General features: G+C 74.3%; 2 protein-coding genes across 5 annotated transcripts in view; one reads left to right on the top strand and one right to left on the bottom strand.

The window, feature by feature from the left end:
• Positions 1-12,211, bottom strand: part of PC (pyruvate carboxylase) — a 73,883-nt gene that overhangs the window by 939 nt on the left and 60,733 nt on the right. For all 4 annotated transcript variants that reach the window (XM_037517486.2, XM_054697447.1, XM_054697448.1 and 1 more), the window contains 10 exons: positions 10,954-11,136; positions 3,094-3,238; positions 2,718-2,807; positions 2,412-2,633; positions 1,917-2,073; positions 1,455-1,695; positions 1,120-1,369; positions 706-950; positions 444-623; positions 107-355 (listed from right to left, as the gene is read on the bottom strand). In XM_037517486.2, coding sequence (XP_037373383.1) covers positions 107-355; positions 444-623; positions 706-950; positions 1,120-1,369; positions 1,455-1,695; positions 1,917-2,073; positions 2,412-2,633; positions 2,718-2,807; positions 3,094-3,238; positions 10,954-11,136 — 1,962 coding nt within the window. The remainder of the gene's footprint in view (positions 1-106; positions 356-443; positions 624-705; positions 951-1,119; positions 1,370-1,454; positions 1,696-1,916; positions 2,074-2,411; positions 2,634-2,717; positions 2,808-3,093; positions 3,239-10,953; positions 11,137-12,211) is intronic.
• On the top strand, positions 6,056-8,704 carry LRFN4 (leucine rich repeat and fibronectin type III domain containing 4). The gene is made up of 2 exons (XM_037517488.1): positions 6,056-7,708; positions 7,901-8,704. The coding sequence occupies exons 1-2, from the start codon at positions 6,360-6,362 to the stop codon at positions 8,460-8,462; spliced, it is 1,911 nt and encodes a 636-aa protein (XP_037373385.1). The 5' UTR covers positions 6,056-6,359; the 3' UTR covers positions 8,463-8,704.

The raw sequence follows: 12,211 nt of genomic DNA, 5'->3' as shown, positions 1-12,211 counted from the left end.
TTATGCGCCCCGAGCCTCCCAGCACCCGGCGGCCCCAGGCAGGCGTGAGCGCTGGTGCTCTGCGGGCCGAGCCCGTGCGGGGGGCAGAGGTGCCCGCGCCACTCACCTCAAACTCCTCCGCAATCTTGGGGCCCTGCAGGAAGAGGCGGGTGTTGAGGCTGTCCAGGGGCCCGAAGGTAGCGGTGAAGTCCTTGAAGTGGGTGAAGACGTCGGGGTACATGGCCGCTGAGAGCACGTCCTCCGGGGTCACCTCGTCCCCGTGCCTGTGGGTCAGCTCCTTCTCCAGCGCCTGCAGGTCCAGGGGCGGCAGGGACGCGCCCGGCCGGCCCTCCACTCGCGGCAGGTCCTTCAGCACCTGGCGGGGAAGCCGAGGGTCAGCCCGACGCGCCCGGCCCACGCTCCCTCCCTCCCTCCCTCCCTCCCTCCGGGCCGGCGGCGCCCACCTTGGAGCGGAAGGGCTCCGGGAAGCCCCCGTGCGGGGTGCCGATGTAGCCCTGCAGGAACTCCACCACGGAGCGCGGGAAGGACAGCTCCTCCGCCTGCGCCTCGGCCTCCGCCCGGCTCAGCCCGTTCTGCACCATGAACTGGGCCAGGTCGCCCACGATCTTGGAGGAGGGCGTCACCTGAGGAGAAGGACGCGTGGGTGGGGGCGCCCGCGCCGCGTGGGGGCCCCGGGGGCGGCGCGGGCGCCCCGGGCCGGCTCACCTTGATGAGGTCGCCCAGCATCTGGTTGGCCTCCACGTAGGCTTTCTTGACCTCCTTGAACTTGGCGCCCAGCCCCATGCTGTGAGCCTGGAAGTGCAGGTTGGTGTACTGGCCCCCGGGGATCTCGTTCTCGTACACGTCCGAGTTGCCCGCCTTCATGGTGGCCGTGCAGTCGAAGGCCGAGTACAGCCCCCGGGCCCCCTCCCAGTACTCGCTGTAGTCAAACACGCGCTCCAGAGGCACCCCTGCGGGAGGCCAGAGGCTGGGGCGGGGGCCGAGCTCCCGGGGGGCCCCCCCGCTGCGGGCGTGGGGCCCCTCAGGCCGGGGGGGGGCGGGGCGGGATCGCTGGGTGCGCGGCTGTGCCCGACGCGCCCGGGCTGCGGGGGAAGCGCCGTGGGCCGCCGGCGGGCCTACCTGTGTCCAGGGGCGTCCCTCGGGTACAGGCCACCAGGGCCCCCATGCTGGGCTGCGACGTCATCCCAGACATGGCGTCCGCTGCCACGTCCACGACATCCGCCCCGGCCTGGGCGCAGGCCAGCATGGCGGCCACGCCGGCCCCCGAGGTGTCGTGGGTGTGGATGTGCAGCGGCAGGTCGGGGAAGCGGTCCCGCAGGGCGCTGACCAGCATGGTGCAGGCCGCGGGCTTCAGCAGCCCCGCCATGTCCTGGGGGAGCAGGAGGGCGCCGGTGAGGGCGCGCGGCAGGGAGGGCAGCCGGGCGGGGGCTCCGGGGCCTGGCGGGCCCACGCACCTTGATGCACAGGATGTGGGTGCCCGCGCGCACCAGCTCCTCGGCCAGCTCCATGTAGTACCGCAGGGAGTACTTGGTGCGGCTGGGGTCGGCCACGTCGCCCGTGTAGGAGATGGCGGCCTCCACCACGCCGCCCGCGCTGCCCACGGCCTCCATGCCCAGCAGCAGGTTGGGCAGGTAGTTGAGGGAGTCGAAGACCCGGAAGACGTCCATGCCGTTCTCCTTGGCCACCTCGCAGAACCTGGTGGGAGAGAGCCCGGGGGCCGGGCCCGTCGCGCCCCCAGCGCCACACCTCAGGCCCGGCCCGGCGCCTGCCCTCCCCTGCCCTCGCGGGGCCGCCGCTGCCCGGGCCCGGCTCGCTGAGCGCGGCTGCTGAGACTGGGTCTCGAGCCCGCGGGGGGCGCGGGCTGCTGCGTGGGGCCCGGCCCCCTCCGTGCGGTGCCCCCCCCCCCCGCGGCTCACTTGAAGACCACGTTGTCGGGGTAGTTGGTGTAGCCCACGGCGTTGGCCCCGCGGAGCAGCATCTGGAAGGGGATGTTGGGGATGAGCTCCCGGAGCTCCTGGAGCCGCCGCCAGGGGCACTCGTACAGGAAGCGCATGGCCACGTCGAAGGTGGCTCCTGGCGGGGACAGGGGAGGGGGTCAGGCTGAGCCTCTGGCCCCAGCACCGGGCTCTGCCCGTCTCGCGCACCCTCCGCCTCCGCCGTCCCGCGGCGGGTCTCGGGGCAGTTCAGGCTCGGGCCCTCCCGGCACCCCTCTTGTGACCCCCCCAATCCCGCGCTATAACCAGCAGGCTGGCGTCGCCCCCCACCACAGTCCACCCCGGTCCCGGCCCTGGGGCCGCCCCCGCCCGGCCAGCGTGGGCTCCAGCGCCTGGTTCCCCTCGCGCCCACACCTCCAGCGTCTCGGGCGGGTCCCCGGGGGCCTGCCGCACTGGGGGCCCCACGGGGCGTCCTACCTCCCCAGTTCTCCATGCTGAAGAGTCTGCTGAAGTTGTGGGCCGCGTAGGGGGCGATCTTCTTGAGGTCGTGGGTTCGCACGCGCGTGGCCAGCAGCGACTGGTGGGCGTCCCGGAAGGTCGTGTCCATCAGCAGCAGCCCCGGGTGGCGGCGCACGGCTCTGGCGAAGCCCTCGGGGCCCTCGCGCAGGAGGATGTCTCTGAAGCCAGCCGGGGGCGGGCCTAGGGCGACGGACCGTGAGCACCCCCCAACCTGGGGGTGGCGGCCGCGCGTCCCCCCAAGTTAGCAGGATGACTCTCACCTACCTATGGGCACCGCCGGGACAATCGGGTCTGTGGGGCTGGGGCTGGCCTTGACGGGAATCGGGGTGGTCGGGCCATTCACCATAACGTGTCCTGGGGAGAAAGTGGGCGCGGGTCAGGGCGGGCTGGGCGGTCAGAGCCGAGGGCAGCGGGGAGAGTGGGTGGGCTCGGGGTGGGGGCTGCCTCCAGGACACCCGGTCCTCCGGTTGGCCCCTGTGCTCCCACAGCCCAAGGAGGCCCACTAGGGCCACATGGACCAAACCGGGGAGGGGGTGGGTGTGTGTGTGGGGGGGGTGTGTGTGTGTGTGTGTCCCGCTGCACCGAGGGGCGGGGCGGAGCAAGGCCCGTGGGGGGAGGGCAGTGCCACGTCGAGCCAGACCGAGGTAGTGCAGCAGCTTCTGGGCCCGGTTCTGCGCAGGCCGCAGCTGGAACAGCTCTGGGTTCTCGTCGATGAACTGGGTGTCCACGGTGCCGGCCAGGAACTGCTGGTTGTTGAGCACGTTCTGCAGGAAGGGGATGTTGGTCTGCAAGACAGGGGCAGGCGCGGGCATCACTGCGCGGCTCGGGCCGGGAGAGGCTGAGGCAGCACCGGGGCCGGCACAGCCCCCCAGGATCCCACACTCTCGCCCGCCCCTCGCCCCAGCGTGGGTGGGACTCCGCTGCTCCCTCCTGCCTTCCTGGCGCTTCCAGAACCAGCACCTCCCCACAGGGCAGGAGTGGAGCAGCCACCCTCACCCCGCAGCCCTGCTTCTCCACAGCCCCCTACCCTCGACGCGCACACCCCAGAGCCACCCCGCTGGATCCAGGGCACCTTCCCGGCCTCCCTCTGCCCCCAGCCCCCACCCGCATCTCTCCCAGGGCCTCCACCAGCACCTCCCAGCCCCGGCCAAGCGCACCTCGACCCCGCAGGACCCCGAGGGCGGGTCCAGGGCCTCACTCGGCCGCTCCTCACAGCCCATCGCCCCGCTGGGCTCATCCTGGGCCTCCGGCTCCAGTCAGCGCCCAGAACTGCCCGCGCCCCCAGGGCTCCGCCCCGTGTGTCCCTCGGGGGCTCACCCAGCCACAGCAGCTCCCCTCCTGCCCGTCGTCCCTCTCCCCCTTCTGGGGACTCCTCACTGGCGACCCGGCGAGTAAACCCACGCGCCCTCGCCGGCCTTTTCCCGGGTCCCCTCACGCGAGGCCACTGTGTGTCGGCACCTTTGGACCATGGTCTGGCTCTGCCTCGGCCCCCCTGGCCGCGCGAACCCCCCACGCTTCTGCAGGGCCAGCTACTCCCCTTTCTAGCAGTTTCTGTGGGCAAGTTCCCCCGCCCTTGACCTCGCGTTCCTCGCCTGGGAGCGGGCGGGGCGGGTGCTGGCTGAGGTCACTGTCCGCTCCTTTCCGCGCTCGAGCCCTCAGTTCCGCTCACTGGGCAGCGGGGTGAAGCACGAGGCTGGGGCGGGACTAGACGCCCCTGGGGCCTGGCGGCTGCCCCATGAGAGATGCTCTGACAGGCCGCAGGGCTGAGTCCAGCGCGCCGGCCGCCTGGTCCCCCCCCTGTGAGCTGCCACTTCAGAGCCGGCGCCCGGCTCGCCTGCTCTGTCTCGCCGGCGCCTTCACGGGGCTCCCGGCCTGGCGCCGGCCGGGCCCTGTTGCTGCCGAGTCCACCTGTGCCCAGAGGCCGGGGCTCCCGGCGGCCCGAGCGGCCACGGTCTGCCCGAGACCAGGGCGGGCTCCTCCTCGGGAGACGGGGACGTCCCGCCGGCCAAGGCGGGGCAGCGGACCGTCCGGCACCCTCGCGGCCCGGGGCGAGAAGGGCCCTCCGCGCGGCCGCACCTGCCTCTCCCGTGGCGGAAAAGTCCGGCGGGCGGGCCGCCGCGGTCCTGACCTCCCCGGGCCGCCGCGCGGGGGCGGAGGGTGGACGCCGGCGGCAGAGCCCGTCGCGGGGACGGGCCTCGTGGGGGCGGGAGCCAGAGCCACCCCGCGCCCGGAGCGGACGCCTCCACCCTGCAGGCCAGCAGCTGGCCCGGGCGGGGCGGCAGGAGGAGGGGCCTCGGCGGCCGGGCCGCATCCCGGGCGGCGGTGCCGTCACCCCCTCTAGGCCAGGGTGGCCCGGGCGGCGGTGGCAGGCAGCGCCCCCCCTCCGGCTCCCCAGTTCCCACCCCGCCCAGCCCCGAGGAATGGGTGGCGGAGGGGCTGTCCAGGGAACCGGGAACCAGAAGGCGCCCGGGGACCGTGGGGAAGGGCGAGGCGCGCGCCCGGTTGCGGCCCTCAGGGGCCCCCTCTGCCCGGCTCTCGGGGGCGGCCCGCGGGGAGCCCTCGCTCTGCCGCGCCGGGCCGGTCCCGGGCGCCTCTTCCCGGGGGGCGGCCCGGCCGGGGCGGGCGCGGGCGCGCGAGGGCCGCCGAGGCGCAGCCTCCACCGCGTGCGCCGCCAGCTGCCGGGAAGGGGCCGCGCGGGCCGGGGCGGGGGCCGGGGCGGGGGCCGGGGCGCGGGCCGAGCCGGGGCGGGGCGCGCGGGGGGCGGGGCGGCGCCTGCCGAGCCCTCCCGGGCCCCACCCCGCAGCCGCCGGCCGGGGGCGTCGCCCCCGCTCCCACGGGCCCGGGCGGGCCGGGGCCCCCGCACGTGACTCGCGATGCGGAGCGGGCGTGACCTTCAGCGGGCGGCTCGGACGCGAGGGGCCCGGCGGCCGGGCGGGTCCGCGCGCGGCGCGGCGGGGGCGCGGGGCCGGCGGGGTGCGGGGGGCGCCCGCGGCGCAGGACAAAGACGCCCGTCCCCGGGAGGGGCGGCGGCGCGGGATGCCGGGGCGCCGGGGCGGCCGGGGGCGCGCGCGGGGCGCTGCGGCGGCGCCGGGGGGCTGCGCCTCGGGCCTGCGCCGGCCCGGGCCGCGGGCGTGACGGGGCCGCCGGGGGCGGCAGGGGCCGCGCGTCCCCGTGACCTCGGAGCCGGCCCGGGCCCGCGGGGCCCCCGCGCCCCTCCCCGCCCGCGCCCCACGTGCGTGTCCGCGGCGCGCGCGCCCGCCCGGCGCGCCCCCGCCCGCCCGCCCGCCGCCTCCTGCGCCGCCGCCGGAAAGGGCGCCGGAGCCGAGCGAGCCGGGGCCGCGGGCCCGAGCGCCATGGGCCGGAGGGCACGCGGCGGGCGGCCCGTCAGCCCCCGGCCTCGCCCCCGCGGGGGAGCCGCCTGCACTCGGCGGGGGCCGGCCGGGCCCGCGGGGAGGCCGGCCCGCGCCCCGTGAGCTGCGGACGCCAGGTGAGGAGGCCGCGGGGGGCGGCCGGGGGGGGGCGGCCGGGAGGGGCGGCGCTGGCGGGAGGGGCCGGGGCGCCGGCCCGCGGGGGGGCGCGGGGGAGGGGGCGGCGGGCGGGCTCCGGTGCCAGGGCCGCGGAGAAAGGAAGTTCCGGGACCCTCCCAGCTCCCGTGCCCACCTCCGCTTCCTGCCTCCCGCCTCACCTGGGCCCCCGAGCCTGGCCTCCCCCGAACTGCCGGGAATGTGACCTCCACGCGGGGCGCCCGGCCCTGCGGGCCCCGCCTGCCCTCGGGCCGTCGAGGCCTCCGGCCCTGCCCCCCACCCCGCCCCGGCCGGGCCGGGGAAGTTGGGCCGCGCGGGGCACGGGCACGGCGTGCAGGGCAGCAGCCCCCCCTGCCCTGTGCTGCCCCCCAGGCCGCTCACCATGGCCCCGCCGCTCCTGCTGCTGCTGCTGGCCAGTGGAGCGGCCGCCTGCCCGCTGCCCTGCGTCTGCCAGAACCTGTCCGAGTCGCTCAGCACGCTCTGCGCGCACCGGGGCCTGCTGTTCGTGCCGCCCAACGTGGACCGGCGCACGGTGGAGCTGCGGCTGGCGGACAACTTCATCCAGGCCCTGGGGCCGCCCGACTTCCGCAACATGACGGGGCTGGTGGACCTGACGCTGTCCCGCAACGCCATCACCCGCATCGGCGCCCGCGCCTTCGGGGACCTGGAGAGCCTGCGCTCCCTGCACCTGGACGGCAACCGGCTGGCGGAGCTGGGCCCCGGCAGCCTGCGCGGCCCCGTCAACCTGCAGCACCTCATCCTCAGCGGCAACCAGCTGGGTCGCATCGCGCCCGGCGCCTTCGACGACTTCCTGGACAGCCTGGAGGACCTGGACCTGTCCTACAACAACCTGCGGCAGGTGCCCTGGGCGGGCATCGGGGCCATGCCCGTGCTGCACACCCTCAACCTCGACCACAACCTCATCGACGCGCTGCCCCCGGGCGCCTTCGCCCAGCTCGGCCAGCTCTCCCGCCTCGACCTCACCTCCAACCGCCTGGCCACGCTGGCCCCCGAGCCGCTCTTCTCTCGGGGGCGCGACGCAGAGGCCTCGCCCGCCCCCCTGGTGCTGAGCTTCAGCGGGAACCCCCTGCACTGCAACTGCGAGCTGCTGTGGCTGCGGCGGCTGGCACGGCCCGACGACCTGGAGACCTGCGCCTCCCCGCCCGGCCTGGCCGGCCGCTACTTCTGGGCCGTGCCCGAGGGCGAGTTCTCCTGCGAGCCGCCCCTCATCGCCCGCCACACGCAGCGCCTCTGGGTGCTGGAGGGCCAGCGGGCCACGCTGCGGTGCCGGGCCCTGGGCGACCCTGCGCCCACCATGCACTGGGTCGGCCCCGACGACCGGCTGGTGGGCAACTCCTCCCGCGCCCGGGCTTTCCCCAACGGGACCCTTGAGATTGGGGTGACGGGATCCGGGGACGCGGGGGGCTACACCTGCATTGCCACCAACCCAGCCGGCGAGGCCACCGCCCGAGTGGAGCTGCGGGTCCTGGCCCTGCCCCACGGCGGGAACGGCAGCGCCGAGGGCGGCCGCCCCGGGCCCTCGGACATTGCAGCCTCGGCCCGCACCGCCGCCGAGGGCGAGGGGACGCTGGAGTCGGAGCCCGCCGTGCAGGTGACGGAGGTCACCGCCACCTCGGGGCTGGTGAGCTGGGGCCCGGGGCGGCCGGCGGAGCCGGTGTGGATGTTCCAAATCCAGTACAACAGCAGCGAGGACGAGACCCTCATCTACAGGTGAGGCTGCGCCGGTGCCCGCCCGCCCTGGCGCCGCGCGCCCTCCTGCGCTCCCCCGGCTCCTGCATGTGCCGCCCGGGGCGGGGCGCGGGGAGGAGGCCGCAGGGGTGCGGGGGCCGGCGGCAGCGGCGCACCTGCCTGCGCCCTCGGGTGGGCCTCGGTCCGGTTCTGACCGCCCACCCTTGCCCGCAGGATCGTCCCGGCCTCCAGCCACCACTTCCTGCTGAAGCACCTGGTCCCGGGGGCCGACTACGACCTCTGCCTGCTGGCCTTGTCGCCCGCCGCGGGGCCTTCCGACCTCACGGCCACGCGGCTGCTGGGCTGTGCCCACTTCTCCACGCTGCCGGCCACGCCCCTGTGCCACGCCCTGCAGGCCCACGTGCTGGGCGGGACCCTGACGGTGGCCGTGGGGGGCGTGCTGGTGGCTGCCTTACTGGTCTTCACCGTGGCCTTGCTGGTTCGGGGCCGGGGGGCTGGGAACGGCCGCCTCCCCCTCAAGCTCAGCCACGTCCAGTCTCAGACCAACGGCGGCCCCAGCCCCACCCCCAAGACCCACCCGCCGCGGAGCCCCCCGCCGCGCCCCCAGCGCAGCTGCTCCTTGGACCTGGGCGACGCCGGCGGGTGCTACGGTTACGCCAGGCGCATCGGAGGGGTCTGGGCCCGGCGGAGCCACTCTGTGCACGGGGGGCTGCTCGGGGCAGGGTGCCGGGGGGTGGGGGGCAGCGCGGAGCGGCTGGAGGAGAGTGTGGTGTGAAGGGACGAGCCGGCCCGGGGTGGGGTGGGGGGGCCTCGGCCCGTGCGCCAGGACTGCCTGGGAGCCTCTCCGGGCTTTACCCCCGGTACCTCAGGCCCCTCCGTGCCGGGCAGGACAGGGGCCCTTCCCCAGTCTGGCCTCGGGGTGTGCGGGGCCGCCCTCCGACAGGTGCTCCCGGCTACTGAGGGGGGGCTGCAGCCACCGAGCGGGAGTCTTGTTTTTCTTTATAATAAAAGCTGGGGGGCTGCCTCCACGCTGGCCTCTGGTCTCCTGCTGCTGGGCCCGAGGGGAGGGTGGGACCTGGCTGAGGCCTGGGGCGGTGTCCTGCCTGGAGCTGCCCAAGCTGCCCACCACGTGGAGGCAGGGGAGCAGCCTGGAGCCCTTGGCCCCCTCACCTGTCTGGCAGCCCGGTGCCGGATACCCGGCGCCCCCTGAGCTGTGACCCCGGCCCCAGAGCGGCTGAGGGCCTGAGAGCACTGCCTGTGTCCTCACTGCCTGGCAGGCCATGGCCAGGATGCCGCGTCCTCATGGCATGGGCGGCGGTGGCGCAGCCCCTGGCAGAGGGACCCAGGCCAGCACCTGCAGGACCCAGCTCGGCAAGGGGAGCCAGGGCTGCCGCTGGCAACACACTTGCTCACCACCCGCCGGGGGTCTGGGTTGGTGAAACGCCATTCCCAGGCACGGGGGCGGGGAGTGCCACTGCACTGCTGTCCTTGAAGACCTTCTGGAAGCCTCCTGCAGGCCTGAACAGGGTCTTGGGCCCAGCTGCTCCACCAGCACACCCATGGCTTTGTTCAGGCTCGTCTGGGAAGGCTGCGTCAAGCCCCCTCGCTGGACACTGGGGTGGCCGCCAACACCCCAGCTCCACCGCCCCAGGCCGGGTTCCCTCCGGCCCCCGGCCCAGGCATGGCCTCGCCAGGCTCTGAACAGTCGCTGCTCCCAGGCAGCGGTGGGGAGGAGCCAGAGCCCCAGACATACTCGCAGGCACGGTGGGCCTCCACCCTGCACCGGGCACCTGGGGTGCCCCAGCATGCAGCTGCCTGGGCCCCTATGGAGTGGGGTGCTGGCGCCTGGACCCGCCCGGGGTGCCTGGGCAGTGGTGCCACAGAACACCTGCTGAGGGCCCGTGTACGGACATCCTGCGGAGAGGTGGTGTGGGGAGGTGCGTGTGCATACATGTGCAGGTTGCACACACACACTTGTGGGTTTGCACAGCATCCCGACCCCGGTGTGGCTGAGGCGTGTAAGTGAAACAAGGTCTTCATAGCGCGCAGGAAGGAGCACCAGATGGGCGGTGCGGGGAGGGCAGGGTTGTGCAGGGTGGGAAGGGGCGAGGAGCAGAGGGCAGCAAGGGCGGTGCTGAGCAAGTGCTGGTCTGGGTGCACGTTTTGGGGGGGACCCATCCTCCTCGCGGCCCCCATAGCCCTAGTCTCACTAAGCCGCAGGGCCAGAGGACAGTGGGTGTGGGTACAAGACAGGTGCAGGGGCCTGTGCCCTTGGGCACCAGTGGGACACACAGGTGGGAACTGGGTGCTGGGGGAGCAGAGGAACTGGGCACCGCCACAGGGGCCCGCGGGGTCACCAACCAGGACAACGCGGAACGACAGGATGGGCGGGCGGTGTGGGTAGCCAGGCTGCCCGCTGGGGCACACGCTGGCCTGGGCACTGTGTGGGGTAGGTGAGGGCAGGCGTGCCGGGGAAGAACAGAGACCCCCCTCCGGGCCTCACACTGGGGAACGGTGCCCACCCCCGCCTGCACGCTTTTCTAAAGGCTGCTGCACCGCAGGCTGCTGGGCCACGCGGCAGGTCGACAGGTGGGGACTGGCCACAGGCCGCCAGGAGGGGGTATGGCGCATGCCCCACCCCAGCCGGACCACAGGCAGGGCTGCGGCGGCCCAGAGACAGCCGGGCGGCGTCTGCCCGGCGATGCCCACGGCAGAGGCGGAGCGGGTCGGAGACACGACAGCATGCGGCTGTGCGTTCCTCTCCAGCTCCGGACGCGGGCCCAGGCCCCCCGGGCCAGCAGGCATTTCAGGTCCCGGTCAGGCAGGGCCTCTGCTTCCCTCTGTCCCGGCACCTCCTGCTCCTGGCCCTCCCCAGCTGCCCCAGCTGGCCCAGCTGCCCCTAGTTGCAAGTCCAGGCCAGGGAGCGTCTGACTTTGTGCCAAGTGACCTCATCCTGGCAGGGGCCCTCACCCGAGGTGACCACACTCCTGAAATTAAGAGCTCGTCCAAAACCGGCTCCGGGGCCCCCACCCAACCTGTGGGATCGGGGAACCCGGAAGGAGGCCGGGTGGACGTGGACTTAGCACAACGCCGCGTGGTCTAGGGGGGCAGGAAGGAGGCTGGGGCTCCCCGCCGGACCCGACAGGAGGCCATTGGCAGGCGCCTGCCCCCAGCGTCCGAGGTGCTCGGGTCCAGCAGAGCGGGGAGCACCGGAGGGCCCCGTGAGCGGGGCGGGGAGGGCCAGGGGCACCGGCCCACGCGCTCACCTTCACGCCCCGCACGCGGAACTCGGCCAGGGCCCTGCTCATCTTGGTGGCGGCCGTGGGGTGGTCCTTGCCGTGCGCGATGACTTTGACGAGCAGGGAGTCGTAGTGGGGCGAGATGACGGCTCCTTGGAAGGCAGAGGCGTTGTCCAGGCGGATGCCCATGCCCTCCCCGCTCCGGAACACCTGCGGGAGGGGCGAGGGGTCAGGCCAGGTGGCCCGGGCTGGCGGGCGCAGACGCCCTCGAGGGCACGGCCCCGCTCTGGCTGGCGAAGCTCCGCTCGGTGTGTGTCTGAGACCCAGGGGCGCAGCCTTGTAAGTGCCGTCCCTTCGCGGCCTCTGCCTCCCCAGAGGAGCCGCAGGGGCAGCGCCCGGGGAGATGCCACCAGCCCCAGGGCTCTGTGTCCAACGCTTGGGGCTGATGGGGTCCAGGGCCGGCAGGACCTGCTCACAGCGACCTCCCGACGTCTGCCCTGCCAGCTCTCCCGCCCCAGGCTCGTTCATCTGCTCATCACCCACCCCGCCGGCCGGTGTGCCCGCGGCCGTCCTGCCCACCCGCAGCTGGCGGACAGGGACACACGCGGGCGGGGAGGCCGGGCAGCAGCGGGGCAGGGGCCGGCGAGCTGGGAGCCGTCCGGCATATTCGTGGCTGGGAAGGCCCCGGTGCCCCGCAGGGTCGGGAGCCTCCAGAGGGGTGAAGGGAGGCGGAGGGAGGAGCGGGCAGGTGGGCAGGAGAGGCTCAGGGAGGAGCAGCGGCGGGTGTGGACCCAAGTGCAGGGGCGACTCCTGGGGACAGACGGGGGAGACAGCCACGGCTGAGATCTGGGGTGTCCTGGGAGTGACCAGCACTAACACAGGAAGGCCCCAGCAGGGAGCACCGCGCCCAGGACAGGGGCACAGGCAAGGAGTTGGGGAGCAGGAGGGGCAGCCGGGGCTTGGACCCCCCGGCTACGTTCTGCTTCAAAGGGACACAGACCCGCGTTCGATAAAAAGGAACTTAATAAAATATTTAAGGGTGAACACTCAGCCGTGAGCAGGAACTGCCGGCTGAAAATACTGCGCGGTGAGCCGGGCTCGGAGGCGCCGGGCCTCGGGAGAGGAGGCCGAGGCAGGCAGGTCGCAGGGCGGAGATGGGGGGAGGGGAGCCGCAGGACAGCTCTCGGCTTGGGGCTCCCCCACCTAGACTGGGATTGTTCCAGAAACAGGATCCAGAGAGTCTCTGCTCCGCCGACCAGCTCCCTTCGCCCTTCAGGCTCCTCCC

Source organism: Talpa occidentalis, unplaced genomic scaffold (genome assembly GCF_014898055.3).
Source record: "Talpa occidentalis isolate TD23 unplaced genomic scaffold, MPIMG_talOcc4v2.1 talOcc4.17, whole genome shotgun sequence".
Lineage (NCBI taxonomy): Eukaryota > Metazoa > Chordata > Mammalia > Eulipotyphla > Talpidae > Talpa > Talpa occidentalis.
This window is presented reverse-complemented; position numbering and strand designations above follow the sequence as displayed.

Excerpts from the sequence above, each read along its gene's own strand:
- LRFN4 (XM_037517488.1), top strand. The coding sequence starts at position 6,360 with ATGGCCCCGCCGCTCCTGCTGCTGCTGCTGGCCAGTGGAGCGGCCGCC. Across the intron at positions 7,709-7,900 it reads GACGAGACCCTCATCTACAG|GATCGTCCCGGCCTCCAGCC; the intron begins GTGAGGCTGCGC and ends CCTTGCCCGCAG.